At 49.4% G+C, this 15,000-nt stretch overlaps 1 protein-coding gene across 50 annotated transcripts in view; it reads right to left on the reverse strand.

The window, feature by feature from the left end:
- Positions 1-15,000, reverse strand: part of LOC126984250 (mucin-12-like) — a 148,768-nt gene that overhangs the window by 132,741 nt on the left and 1,027 nt on the right. Inside the window, exons 1-6 of one of the 50 annotated variants that reach the window (XM_050837869.1) lie at positions 8,237-15,000; positions 8,129-8,155; positions 7,994-8,020; positions 7,651-7,677; positions 7,573-7,599; positions 5,217-7,491 (exon numbers count right to left, since the gene is read on the reverse strand). The exon at positions 8,237-15,000 is cut by the window's right edge and continues 1,026 nt beyond it. In XM_050837869.1, the coding sequence (XP_050693826.1) occupies positions 5,217-7,491; positions 7,573-7,599; positions 7,651-7,677; positions 7,994-8,020; positions 8,129-8,155; positions 8,237-14,359 (8,506 nt within the window). In that variant the 5' untranslated portion in view covers positions 14,360-15,000. Of the gene's footprint in view, positions 1-5,216; positions 7,813-7,966; positions 8,021-8,074; positions 8,183-8,236 lie in introns of all 50 variants that reach the window. The other 49 variants (XM_050837868.1, XM_050837863.1, XM_050837858.1 and 46 more) reach the window with 49 other exon arrangements.

The raw sequence follows: 15,000 nt of genomic DNA on the forward strand, positions 1-15,000 counted from the left end.
AAGTACGGTCAAATAAAGTCACTGAGTGTTCGTTAGTATATATAATGAAGCGCTTGTGCAAGACACGCACGTACGTACGAACAAACTTAATTACAGAAACGCAATTAGGAGACCAAGTAAAAACGAGATTGAAAGGGCAAAATGAATACACCAAAAAAAGACAATTAAAGAATGAGTAATGATATTCACGAAGGTAATACTAAAAGTTACACAAAAAGAGTCACTCCTCTCTGAACCTGACTGACACATTTTCCGCCGTGAGTCACCACCACCACCACCACCACCACCGCCATAATAGTAAAGCCACCGCCGCTATCACCACTACAATCACGAAGTTTCGCACCACTGCTATAAAAACCGTGGTCATGCAAGGCCCAGCGTGGCGGTATTATAACTCTTGCCGCGCCGGTTGACTTACTTCTCCTACTCTGGGTCACCGCTTTTAACGAGATTTTTCCTTCTTTCATCGCAGTCGCAACAAGACAAGGCTTGGCATACTTTTTCAGCACCATTTGACTTACTCTTCTTCCTCTGGGTCATTACTTTTAGCGATATTTTTCCTTCTTTAATCGCAGTACTTTTAATATAACGTCGATTTACTTTTCTTCCTCTGGGTCATTACTTTTAGCGATATTTTTCCTTCTTTAATCGCAGTACTTTTAATATAACGTCGATTTACTTTTCTTCCTCTGGGTCATTACTTTTAGCGATATTTTTCCTTCTTTAATCGCAGTACTTTTAATATAACGTCGATTTACTTTTCTTCCTCTGGGTCATTACTTTTAGCGATATTTTTCATTCTTTAATCGCAGTACTTTTAATATAACGTCGATTTACTTTTCTTCCTCTGGGTCATTACTTTTAACGATAATTTTCCTTCTTTCATCGCAGTCACAACAAGGCCTTGAAATGGAAGGCTTGGCATACTTTTAATATAACGTAGATTTACTCTCCAAACTCCCGGTCACTTCCTCCAACGGTTGATATATTTTTCCTTCTTTGCTTATAATCGCAACAACACAGTTTGAAATCGAAGGTTTGTTAGACTTTCAACATAACGTGAAATGGAAACACTGGTCGGCATTTCCTCTCTTTTCAGAAATCCACGAACAAAAGAGAACACGTGTTGACATTTATAGATTCACTCATCAATTACGAAGTTCACACCTCACGGGGAAAAAATAATAAATGAATGTCAATATCAGTATCAAAACACTTCTCCATGCGAATTTGACCCTTTCTCTCTCTCTCTGTTTGGCCTCTCGTTCTATTTTCATCAACGGGAATAACGAATAACTCTTTTTTTCGCTTCTTTGCTGTAAAAAAAATACGAGCGACGTCCAAAAGGAAATCACGTGAGCTTGTGTGTCTGTCGAGCGAAGAACCATCCGTCAACCTTTATCAATCAGGAACCTTGAAGTAATGGGTCAGTCTCCTCACCTGCGCCAACCTGCCTCATGGTCACAACACCTGTCCACGCCACGTCACGAGTTCACTTCCACGGGTCACACACACGCACACACACACGTATACTACACACGCACATGCACGCCCAGTCACTGCCGCCCTAATACTGGTGAGTGAGGGGGTGGTTGAGTGAGAACTGAGTGAGAGAGAAAGAGGCGAGGGGGAGTGAGAGAGGAGGAGGAAGGAGAGGGAGGGACCGGTCAGAAAATTAGCCCCTCCCCACCCCTTTCCCCACACCTTTTCCTCCTTCCCTCCCCTCTCCTCCCCTTTTTAATCCCTCCCCCTCTCCCCCTCGCTCTCGCTCTCCCTCCCTCTCCCCCAAACCGTCACATACCTCAGCGAATAATTAGCGTTCTGAAAAATGTGGGTGTGACTATTTTGTATGTAACTTTTCTTCTCTTCCTCAGTTTTGTAGTTGAAGTTTTTGGTGTGTGTTTGTGTCCCCCAGTTATTAATTTCTATCTATTTATCTATCTCTATCTATTTATCTATCTATTTATCTCTCGTTTGTGGGTAGCTATTGTGTTTTGCTGTTGCGAGTTCCGGCATATTTGGGTCAGGTCAGTCTAGGGGAGGAGAGAGAGGGAAGTGGGGGAGTAGGGGAGAGGGGGTCGAGGGTTATCTCTTCCTCACCCGCCCCTCCAACCAAGGCCTACGAGCTCCAACCTTTTCTCCTCTCCTCCCCTGCCCATTCTCCTCTCTGGTCAAGCCTCCTCTTTCTCTATTTCCGATGAGCTATTTATATCTTCCCACAGTGTTTACCCTTTTGCTCCTCTGTCCATTTCATTATTTTCCTTTCATTCCCGTGTTTTTTTTTTCTTTTTTTTCTCCTCTCGCCCATTTATGATACAACCCTTCACTGTTTTTTGTGTTTTTGTTTTATTCGTTATCTCCTGTTACTGTTCTCCCTTCTGTTTCTCCTTCTTTCTCCTCCTCTCTCTCTCTCTCTCTCTCTTTCTCTGCTTTATATCCCATCCATTCCCTCTTTTTTTTATGCCTTTCTATCCTCATTTATCTCTATCTTCATTATTTTTTATCTCTACCTTTCTCCCTTCTCTCTTTCCTCCCCTCTCTCTCTCTTTTCCTTACTATTTCTTCTTCGTATTTTCCTTCCTCGTCTCTCCCTTCCTCCCTTACCTAATATCATATGTATGCAGATTTTCCTTTATCCCTTTCCTCCTTTTTCCCCTCTCTTCTTTCCCCTTTCTTAATTACCGTCATCCTTTACTCTCTGCAGTGTTTATTATCTCCATTTCACGCATTCGCTGACCCTCCTTCAGTTTCTTTTTCCCTCCATCTGCTTCCTCTCCTCATTCGCCTTCTCCTTCCCTCCCTGTCCCTTCCTCCCTCCTTCCCCCCTACCGACGCAGCATCCTCTCCGATCCTCTCCATCCCTGGTTATCGAATCCCATCTCATTACCATCACCTGACCCCTTTCTCTCTCTCTCTCTCTCTCTCTCTCTCTCTCTCTCTCTCTCTCTCTCTCTCTCTCTCTCTCTCTCTCTCTCTCTCTCTATCTCTCTCTCTATCTATCTATCTATCTATCTATATTTATTTATCTATCTATATCTGTTTATTTTTATCGTATACACTCACAAACAAACATCTAAAAAAAAACCCACTTCCATTCATATACTCGTGAATACAACACCCTTGGTTACGTTAAAATACAACCTACACAGTTATTTCTTTTCGCTCTATAATTCGTACCCTATCTTACCTATTGCATTCACCTCTCGACTCGTGTCCTGAATGTGAGCGGCTTAAAACATCAACATCCCACCGTACTAAACACACAACCCACGCACCAGGTAACACACTAGGCAGGTAATGCAATCAAGCTAAGGTGCACACGTCCATATGGTCCACCCGAAGCTATGTATATATATCATTTTACAGCGGAATTTTGAGAGGTGTGCATATGGGAGGGTCGCGGTAGGAGAGGAGGATGCGAAGTGGGTGGAGGAAGGAGGATGAGAGAGAGGAAGTTTGTGAAGTGGACGAGGGAGAGGAGGAGGAGGAGGAGGAGGAGGAGATGCAGAAGTGGAAGGGGAGAGGATGAGGAGGTGGATAAACAAGAAAATATTACCCTGGCTTCACTTTTTTTTATACCCTCCTTTAAATTCCATCTGTCTATCTATCTATCTATCTATCTTGCGCTCTCCCCAGTCACCTTTCGCCTTTCTCTTCCTGTCTACTTCTTATCTGATGCATCTGTGTTTCTCTTCACGTCTTTGTCTGTCATGTTTCCTTCTCACCTTTCTTTCCCGCTTTTGTTTCGTTTTTCTCTAACTCCCATTTAATTTTGACGCATATCTGTTTCTCTTCGCTCTTGTCATGCAGTCGTGTCATCTCTCCTCCTCCTCTGCTTTCCTTGTGCTTTCGTTTCTTTTTTGTTTAGTTCATCGTGTCATTGTGGTAAAGGTTGAATTTGACGTTTCTGCTAATATTGTAGTTTTGCGTCTAATGGTTTTGTGTCATGGAAGAAAGAAGAGAAGGATGAGAAGAATGAAGGGAGGAGAGAGAGAGAGAGAGAGAGAGAGAGAGAGAGAGAGAGAGATGTGCTTTTACTGCCCGGAGCATCGGAAGTGTGATACCGGAAGTGCTGTTGAAATCCCCCTTCCTCCCTGTCCTCCACCACCATCACCACCACCACAACCACAACAGACACCACAACCCATCCACCCCTTCTTCCCTATTCGCTCCCTCTTTATCTGTTTCTCTGTCCTCTCATACATTTATATCCATTTATAATACTACCTTTCATTTTTTTTTCTTTTGTGTTCGTTATCTCCTGTTACTACTCTCTCTCTCTCTCTCTCTCTCTCTCTCTCTCTCTCTCTCTCTCTCTCTCTCTCTCTCTCTCTCTCTCTCTCTCTCTCTCTCTCTCTCTCTCTCTCTCTCTCTCTCTCTCTCTCTCTCTCTCTCTCTCTCTCTCTCTCTCTCTCTCTCCTCCTCCTCCTTCATCTCTTTCTCTCCTTTCCTTACCAAACACCACCACCACAACCACCGCCGCACCTACTACCACCACCACCGCATTTCATAGTATGGATATTAGATGTTTATTTTTATTATTTTTTGGACCATATTAAAAAAAAAATCCACATCAGGTATCCTCATTCCACCTTTGCGACGGCAGGTAGTTAGTGTGACAATGGAGGTGTGGCGTCACAGTGTACATTGTTATCATGCAATCTCGGGCAGAACAAATAAACAGACAGACAGACAGATAGACAGATAGACAGACATGCAGACAAAGAGACAGGCAGACAGGTGAACAATTATACCAGAGAAGGACGATGACAACACAGACATTCGACAGGAGAATAATAAAAAGCCAACACACTTGTCATCCAACACATTATTGCCTTAGATACAGACGGACAGGAACACCAACATAAAGACAGACACACGGACAGATAGATACACACACGAGAAAGCAAACTGATAAGGAATTCATCTGATAAGCTCACTCTCTTGCCCTTGACGGAAGAGGAAAAAGCAAAGAGAACATGATTAGCGACACAGTAACATGGATATATAATTAGTACCTTAATCAGCGACACTTAATTAACAGGTGAAACAGAAGCGGCTTTTGAATCAGTTTGTGTTGATGTGCCCGAAGTTACGCTACAGGTATTTACGGTGAAGCATGCCACACACCTACTGAGAGGGCCAGGGAGCTACAGACGGGAGGTGAGGTGTTGAAGAAGAGGGAACTTGGAGAGGAAGAGGCGAACGACACTCACCATTCTCCTCCTCCTTCTCCGTCTCCTCCTCCTCCTCCTTCTTTCCCTCCTTCGTGCTGGTGACCACGGTCTTCCTGGTTTCACTGACACTTAGGTGTTCTCTTTTCTTCCTGCTTTTCCTATCTTTCGACTTTTCCCTCTTACTCTTTCCCTTTGACGGACTCTTACCAGACTCGGGGGGAGGAGAGAGTGGCGGGCTCCCGGCTATGTCCTTTTCCTTTCTTTTCTCTTTCGATCTCTCGGACTTGGCGGTGGGCGAGGCCGGCGGGCGCGACGGTCGCTGGGAGGGCGGCGCTGGACTGTCCGATCTCATTTGGGTGGAGATCCGGACTCGTGGCTCTGGGGACGTGGACTGGGAGGGCTTCAAGACTGAGACAGTGATCTGGATCTCGTAGGACCTCTCAGTCTCTTCAGCGTTCAGAGCTTCCTGGATAGCGCTCGTCAGGCGGGAGAGACGAGGACCTGAGGGCGACGGTGACCTTGACCTGACCCTGCACGTCAGGACGTTCTTCAAAGTATCGTCCTCCTCCTCACAGCTCAGCCTCCTTCTCTTGATGGATGGCAGCTCAGACACGCCTGGCTGTGAGTGTTTTTTTCCTGCATCAGGGGACGCCTGGGAAGCTACTGCGTCACTTCCTTCGTCGCGCGGGCTCTGAGAGGAGTCTACAATCATTTCCAGCTCGTCTCCCCACGTGACGAACTCAAATGTCTTCTCGGCGCCTTCCTCTTGATCAGAATTCCACTGGCCCCGCGTGAGGCCCAAGTCTCCGAATGGTGCTTGGTTCCTCACCTGTCCAGGGGAGTAAGGGGGGGAGCCGGACGGCGGTGTGAAATATTCCTCCTCTGTCTCCTCAGACGACTGGGATATCCCTCTTTTTCTTTCTTGTTTCCCCTCACTCTCCACTTCCTTGTCATCCTTCTCCGTCTCTGCTCCAGGGATTAGTATGGGGGTCACAGGTTCCCTCAGCGGGGCGTCCATCGCCGTATCACTCGGGGACACGGAGGAGCCTGTCGAGGGTGTGTCCTGTGGTGCTGCGATGGGTGACAGGTCGGGCAGCAGCAGTGGGGCGTGCTTGGCGGGTGTCTCAGGGAATACAGTCCGCTTTGGAGAAGGTTGTGTTGGTTGTGGTAGAGAACGTTCTGATGATGCTTGCAGGGAGAAGAGTTTTGTTGGTGATGGGGTTGGTGCTTGTTTTGGGAGTGGATTTATTGGTGTTTGTGTCATTGATGGTGGTGTTGGAGCTGCCTGAGTAGAAGAAGGCTTTGTCGGTGGTTGAGGTGAGGAAGGCTGTTCCGGTGGCTTTATTGGTGATGTGAGACTTGTTGTATGTGCTGAGGAAGGGTGTGTTTGGGTGACTGGGGGAGATGTTGGTGGTGAAGACACAGGGGGTCGTGTTGAGGAGTCTTCTTGTGGTTCTTCAGCAGATGGGAATTTTGATTGTGTTGCAGAGGGTTTTGCTGGAGTCACAAGGGCCGGTGCCGGGGGCGGAGAAGAGATAGCAGGTTGTGCTGAAGAACCTTTCTGCGCTTCCTTTGGCTGTACTGTTGGATGGATGACCTCCTGGTGTGTGGAGGCGCTGCTTTCTTGTATTGGAGAGTCTTCTTTGTCTTGGGAGTCTTGATCACATACCGATGAACTTATCTTTTCTCGTGTTACGATGCGAGGAGCCTCGGTCACTGGCGCTGGAGTGTCACATGTTTGTGTTGCAAACATTAGTTCTGCGGCTGTCCGGCTCCTCTCATCACCTGTAGCTGAGGCTTCCTGGCCATGCTTAGGGAGGGAAACCTTTCTTGGGGCTGAAGATGTTAAAGTTGGTGAACCATCACGTTGATCGGCTTTAAATGATTCTCCTTTCGGTGCTGAGGACTTCATTAGTGCTGCTGACGAAGCCTCCTGCGGTGCGTCTGATCCCTGGGACGTATCTGATGCAAAGGAAATCTCTTCCTGCACAAGGGAGGGGACTTTTTCGGGGGCTGAGACAACCCCTTCTTCCGTTTCTGATGCATAGGGACATTCCATGTCTGGGGCAAACGAAATCGTTATTTCGGGCACGTTGGAAACGTCTTGCCTTGTTGAGGCATAATTCTCATCTGACAAAGGAGAATCCCGTCCTGACGAAAGGCTGTCCTGCTCCTCTGGCGAGAAGGAAACCTCTCCCGAGGAGGTGGAAACCCTTTCCTCTGGCCCAGAAGAAACCGTCATCTTCTCTGGCTCAGGAGACACCACCTCCTCGGGTTCAGAAGAAACCTTCATCTCTGGCTCAGAAGGAACCACCTTCTTCTCTGGCACAGGAGGAACCACCTTCTTCTCTGGCACAGGAGGAACCACCTTCTTCTCTGGCACAGAAGGAACCACCTTCTTCTCTGGCTCAGAAGGAACCACCTTCTTCTCTGGCACAGGAGGAACCACCTTCTCTGGCACAGGAGGAACCACCTTCTTCTCTGGCTCAGAAGGAACCACCTTCTTCTCTGGCACAGAAGGAACCACCTTCTTCTCTGGCACAGAAGGAACCACCTTCTTCTCTGGCACAGAAGGAACCACCTTCTTCTCTGGCACAGAAGGAACCACCTTCTTCTCTGGCACAGAAGGAACCACCTTCTTCTCTGGCAGAAGGAACCACCTTCTTCTCTGGCACAGAAGGAACCTTCTTCTCTGGCACAGAAGGATCCACCTTCTTCTCTGGCACAGAAGGAACCACCTTCTTCTCTGGCACAGAAGGAACCACCTTCTCTCTGGCAGAAGGAACCACCTTCTTCTCTGGCACAGAAGGAACCACCTTCTTCTCTGGCTCAGAAGGAACCACCTTCTTCTCTGGCACAGAAGGAACCACCTTCTTCTCTGGCACAGAAGGAACCACCTTCTTCTCTGGCACAGAAGGAACCACCTTCTTCTCTGGCACAGAAGGAACCACCTTCTTCTCTGGTTCAGAAGGAACCACCTTCTTCTCTGGCACAGAAGGAACCACCTTCTTCTCTGGCACAGAAGGAACCACCTTCTTCTCTAGCACTGAATGAACCACCTCCTTCTCTGGTTCAGAAGGAACGACCTCTTTCTCTGTTTCAGAAGGAACCAGCTGCTCAGGCACGGATGAAGCCACCGCGTCTTCTGGTGAAGGGACTGCCTCACCAGGTGTAGAGGAAATCTGCTGTTCGTCAGCTTCATCAGGATCTGGCGCCAAGGAAATTTTAATTTCTGGCACCGGGGAGACGTCTGCTGCTGGTGAAGAGGAAGCCTCATGTTCTAATGCAGACGAAGGTTCTGACGACGAGGTTGCCTCCTCTTCCTCCTCCGAAGAACTGGAACCCGATTGTGGTGAACACGAAACCTCGTCCCTTGTTGAAGGGGAAGCACCCGGTGGTGGAGGAGTTTTCTGTGGTAAAGAGGAGGCTTGTTCCTGTGGCAATGAAGGAATATCTGTGTGTACAGTACAAACCTCTTCCTCTGATGAAGTGCAAGTTTCCTCTTGTGATGAAGAAACCAAATCCTTCTCTGGCACTGGCGAAACATCCTCCTTCTGTGACACTGAAGAAATAATAACTTTCTCTGGCATTGACGAAACCACCTTTTTCTCTGGCACTGACGAAACCACCTCCTTCTCTGGCGCTGAAGAAACCATCACTTTCTCTGGCACTGACGAAACCACCTCCTTCTCTGGCGCTGAAGAAACCATCACTTTCTCTGGCACTGACGAAACCACCTCCTTCTCTGGCACTGAAGAAACCACCTCCTTCTCTGGCACTGAAGAAACCATCACTTTCTCTGGCACTGACGAAACCACCTTTTTCTCTGGCACTGAAGAAACCGTCACCTCTGTCACTGAAGAAACCAGCTTTTTCTCTGACTCAGAAGAAACCACTCTTTTCTCCGGCACAGATGAAACCAGCTCCTTCTCTGGTACTGAAGAAACCACAGATGGAGCCATCTCATTCTCTGGCACAGAAGAAACCAGCTCTTCGGGCACGGAAGAAGCCACTGCGTCTTCAGGTGAAGAGATAACCTCGCCAGGTGTAAGGGAAATCTGCTGTTCTTCAGAAGGGATTGAAGACGCTGGTTCTGGCGCCAAGGAAATTTTGATTCCTGGCACCGGGGAGACCTCTGGCGTTAGCACAGGAGTACCCTCATGTTCAGTGGTGTATAAATGCTCATGCTCTGATGACGATGACGATGAAGCCTCCTCCTCTGACGACGAACTCTCCTCAGATGAGGAGGAGGATGACGTCGTCTCATCTTCAGAGTGTGAGAAGTGCTTGTCTAGGACTGCTACAGAAGGTAAAAGAGGCCTATGAACCGCTGCTTGAGGGACCTCTTCTGCTCCAGGCGTAAGTTCTGCCTGGGAGTTTTCAATCACTCGTGCTAAGCAAGCCTCGGTGCTTGCAAACTCTGGAAACAGTGTCAAGGAGACACTTGGTGGCTGTGTTGAAATGGCGTCGTCGTGGTGCTGAGCAGGAACTTGCTGTGGCTGCAGTGGAGTTGAGGGTGAAGGAACTGAGAATTGTAGCTCACTCGAGGGTTCTGCTACAGATTTTTCGAAGTCTTGTGTTGGGGAACTTTTAGATGCCGTCAACGGTTCAGGCGTGGATGCTGGTGACTCTTCTGAAGCACTTGTTGAGGAGGACTCGGAAGTCTTCGATAGTTTGGAGGGACGAGGAGAGGGGAGCGGGTGTTGTGGAGGAAGAGATTGTGGTGGAGGTGGAGGAGGCCGTCGTGGTGGAGGAGGAGGCACTGTTGGAATTTCCATCTTGTCTAGTTCTTCTAGCAGCTTAGGTGGGGAGACTTCTGGCAAGCGTGGTGAGGTAATATGGTTGCCTAGGGTAAGGCAGGGCTTATCCGTTCGTGGCAGAGAATCCTCAAGATTCATACTCATAGGAGGAGACTCTAGTTCTTCAGGTGATGTGGGAGAAGTTTCTGAGGACTCCGTGTCACCAGGGTCAGTGCTAAAAGACACATCGTAGGATGGAATTGTGTACACCTGAGAGGAGTCTGGGGTGGAGGACTGGAGGTTGGCTGCTGAATAAACCTCTGAAGGGTCTGCTGATGGGGGTGGCTGGAGGGGAGGCGGGGGAGGAATCTCTGGAATTTTCATTTTATTGAGCTCTTCTAACAAGTGCTGTTGATGTATACGAGGCGTGGCTGGAGAGGAACTTAGGCACTTAGGCAAATCCTCCTGTGTCTGACGCGAAGCATCGGAGCTGTCCAGAGGCTGCTGCCTCGTCTTTTGAGGGGTCTGTTCTCGTGGTGACTCAGTGGTGTGCATTTCACAGTCTTCTGAACTGGAAATTGGGTAAGTGTCAACAGACCCTTCCGGTGTGTTCTGTGTTTGCGTTTCAGGAGTTTCACTCATGATCATTTGCATAGAATCTGAGGCGCCTGGGGGAGGCTGGCGGGGTGGTGGCGGCGGCACCTCAGGAATCTCCATCTCCTCCAGCTCCTTTAGTCGCCGTGATGACGGAGTCTCAGCGCCGTGCCCATGTGAAGACTCGGAAGAATGGGATGGAGAGCGACTTTCGGTCTTCTTGGTTGGCGTCTCCTTGAACTCTGGTGGAAGATCATCTTCAATAAGGCTTGAAGGTCCACAGAGTTGTGTTGGAGATGACTGCATTGCAATGGGTGGTGGGGGTCTTGCAGGAGGAGGCGGTGGTACCTCGGGTATCTCCAGGCTGTTCAGCCTTTCCAAAATCTTTTCAGGAGATTTGAAAGACTCTTGCATGAAAAGTTGGATCGGAGTCCGCGATGCTCCCTCATCTTCTTTTGGTGCAAATACATGATCTGAATCACAAAGCGAAGATTCAGAGACCGCCGAGTCGTCGGTTGAACCCTCTGGAAGCTGCATTGAGGCTTCGTGGGCCGATGACGAGCACGTGTCTAAAGAACTAATCGATTCTTCTGATATTGTTTGCAAAGAAGCCTCGGGTTGTGGTGGTGTGCTACTTTGAAGAGGGGGAGGCGGCGGGGGGTGGCGGGGCGGCGGAGGGGGCACGCCTGGAATCTCCATTTTTTCCAGATCAGACAACACTTGCTCCAGAGGCACCGTTGAAGATTGTGGAGGAGAGTCTTTGCTCACTTGACTTAGACGAGTCTCTGTTGATGGTGATGGTGAAGGCTGGGAGGCAACGCTAGGAGGAGGATGTCGAGGAGGAGGTGGAGGTATTTCTGAAATCTTCGTTATTTCCAAATCTGATAAAATGAGATCCGAGACACTGAAAATTGATGAGGGATTCTCCAAGTTCCCCGTTAGCACTGACTCTGAATCCAGAGACTGGTGTGGCGAATCCTGTCGTCCCTGGGTCACTGAGGTCCCTGAGGCGTCCGACGGTGGAAACACTGATGGATGACTTGGTGACGAGGACTTTGGTGTATCCTTGGGAATATGTTCCAGGGAAGAGGGCAGAGACTCTTCCGATGTGTAATGCTTGGAGGGCGTCGTCTGGAAGTCTTCCTCGGGAGGATTGTTTTTATTACCTGATGACTCCGCGTTAACTGCACGCACAGGCAACCCCTCGGGACTGAGGGAGGGTGTAGCTACGGTGATGCACGTGGGGAACTCTTGTACAGGCTTCACGGAGGTTTCAGGAAGGGCTATCAAGTGCTCTCTTTGAAGTCCGTCAATAGTTGATTCCTCCAGTGATGTCGGGGCTGAAGTAGAGGCTTCATCCGTGTCGATGTTGGGAGTCGACACATCGGGATATATTGCCGTAGCTTCTCGAGGTGGTGGTGAAGGTACCCGAGGAATGTCTATCTTCTCCAGCTCCTCGTACACAATGGAGACCCGATTGATGCCGTCGACATGTGGATCTTCTTTACTCGATTTCTCCCTCATCGTCACTGCGTCCTCGCTAGCCGCAGCTTCCGACTCCGGGGAACTCGAAGACGATCCCAACGACCCGCGAGGCGACGAGGGGTCTGGAGTCCATGACGGTGGGTTTGAAAGTTCCTCACTTTCTGTTTGTGACTCAGCACCAGAAGGCAACAATGAGGAGGCTCTTGGAGGCGGTGGTGGCTTTTGGGACGGCCGGTTTCTGCTTCCTGGCCTCCCTCGCTTCTTTGATTTCAAGTTATCCTCCTTATCTTGACCGTCGTTTGGCACTGGAGACGGGGTGGTTGGCGACGCTGCAATGGGAAGCTCTTCGTCTGGCTGTGGACTAGCTTTGGGGTCACCGTGGTCCTCTAGGTTGGCTTGGGGTTCAGTTATCACGTCCTGTTTGTCGTTGTCACTTAGTGCTTCTGACTTGGGCTCCGCTAAGGCTTCAGGCTTCACCTCATTTGCCTCTTTTGCCGTGTGTTTGAGTGTTAACTTTTCCTTTTGATCTTCAGGAGGCTCAGGTGTGTGTTCAGTTGCTTGGCTGGCGTCCGGCTTTTTCTCGGTTTCCAGATTAAGGAGACCCGATTCAGGAGCTTCGTTACTTGGTTCCTCAGAAGGTACAGATGGGGAAAGAGATTTGGTTTCTTGGCTGACATCCGGCTTTTTCTCGGTTTCTAGATTAAGGAGACCCGATTCAGGAGCTTCGTTACTTGGTTCCGCAGAAGGTACAGATGGGGAAAGAGGTTTGGTTTCGGACACCTTCTCCAGGTTGTACAAAACAGGGTTGTCAAGATTGGTCTCAAGGTATGGCTTCACCACTGTTTCTACGCCTAAAGAACTCCCTTTACGCGTGATTGTCGGTTTGGCAGCCTTGGCATCCCTCTCTGGTGTCCCGGACAACAATCGCTCCTCGACTTCTGTTGCTAAATCATTGTCTGTCTCTACCATAGATAGCTGAGTGATGTCTGTTACCTCACTGACCTCCGGAGAGTCACTTATGTTTCTAAAATTCGTCTCTTCAATGAAATCTTCATCCCTCCATTCATCAGAAAGGTTGTCCTCTGAGGAATCGCCTAACCCCTCGATCATGTTGTGGTAGGAGCTGCGAGACCTGCGACCATTGTTTGCGTCCGTGGCGTCCTGGTCCTCGGCCGCTAGATGCTGCGTGGGTCCTCGTTCTGCAGGTGAATACTTTTGACTTGGGTCCTCTTGAATCAACTGTTCCAAGAGCTGCTCTTCTGTGGCTGCTCGCTCTTGAAGTGGCACTTCTAAGGCAATCTCTGTATTCGGCTCCTCTGTGCTGCTATCATCTCTGACTGGCTCTTCGATGGCTACATTTCCACTGACTGCAGTAGCTAAATCTACCCTGACTGGTTCTTCGGTAACTGTGACTCCTGTGGCGGTTTCATCTGTCGGGGCGTCCTCTCTGATTATTTCATTTGCCATTGCATTTTCCTCAAGTGGAATTTCTGTGGAAGAATCTCCATTGACTGTGTCACCGGTAGTTATTGTTTCTCGGTTTGCTTCCTCAGTCATTGGGTTCTCTCGAGCCTGAGTCTCCGCTTGCGATTCTGCTTCATTTCCAGCGGTGGATTCTGTCACTGTCTCGCCTTCTGTTGCTTGATTCCTTGCAGCTGTATCTGTATCTCTGTTCGACTGTTCCGTGGCTGCCTTCCTAGACGCTCCTGTCTCCATGTTCTTTTTAGAGGCACGAGTCGTTGCATCTTTCGCCTCTCTAAAGCGAGGAAGCTCAGGAGAACTGTCGCTGCTGCTGCTGATGTAGCCTCTGTTGCCAGGCCGAGTTCGCCTGAGTCGCCTGGAAGCTGTGCGTCTGTGTGTGATCACCTCCTCGGTCTGCTGGCGGCGGTAGACGACTTGACTGGTGGTGGAGGAGACGCCGAAAGACACTATTCCTGCGTCAGCGCTCTGTGCCACGCCTTGAATCACATTCCTCTGCTGCCACGCCTCCACCAAGCCCTGCGTCGACTCACCTCCAGTGCCTCCATTACTTACTAAGAGGTCTTGCAGTGCCCGCGTCTCCCTGTGCATCATTTGGAGCTCGTTCTGTAGTGCCTCCAAGGTCACGGGTGGCGCCTCTGACGGGGCCTCTGGAATGGCGTCTTGCCTGGCAACGATGGCGGTAACCTGGCCGCCATTCTCGCTCTCATTGCTGCTTGAAGAACCGTCAGAAATCTCCACTTTTGAAGGTTTGATCGCTTCCTCGACCTCGAGAATGAAGTCAAGGTCCTCCTCAGGTTCTTCGATAGCGAAGTCTATTGGCACCTGCACTCTGGAGGCCGAGTGAGAGGCCACGAAGCTTGTCTCGCGCCACCGCAGCGCCATGTTGCCTAATTACTCTCGTTTTCCATTCAGTGTCCTCGCGCCGCCCTGCCACGCCCTCCAGCCGTTCACTGCATGCACAACTGTTCTGTCTGTTTTCACTGAAGCACAAATTGATTCGTAAATGCGATTTTTCATGAATTTTACCTTTGGTTTACATTTACGTGGTGAAGTTTCAATTTTGTGTCACATTCAACAAAAGTTTTTGATTTTAAAGCCTTTATTTTGCCGCCCCAGTACACAGCAGTGCCTGGCGACGCCCCACTTCCAGCACCTGCCCGCCCAACCCCATGACCCGCGCCCGCCACTCGCCCTTCCTTTCACTCGCAGTTGAAACTCGGTACTTTCCCTGTTTCCAGTCCTCAAGCACCTCGTGTTCGCACACACGTGTCAAACTTTCTTGGTCCTGACAGTTGCCTGCTTTCAATCATGGGCACTGAAGTTTATTTTCGTGAATAACACAATCAGTCAAGTATTTTCACGTCACGTCACTGGCAGAACGCCCTGACGCCTCCTGCTCGGACAGCCGCGACTACTGTGCTGCAGGGAACTGAGGGAGGCGTCGCCCTACTGATCTTTACACCGCTTCTTGGGTCGTCCGGCAGCCCATCCACCAGCCGGCCGTTGCCGAGGCCCGGAACTTT

Source organism: Eriocheir sinensis, chromosome 56 (assembly GCF_024679095.1).
Source record: "Eriocheir sinensis breed Jianghai 21 chromosome 56, ASM2467909v1, whole genome shotgun sequence".
In the NCBI taxonomy this organism is placed as follows: Eukaryota; Metazoa; Arthropoda; class Malacostraca; order Decapoda; family Varunidae; genus Eriocheir; species Eriocheir sinensis.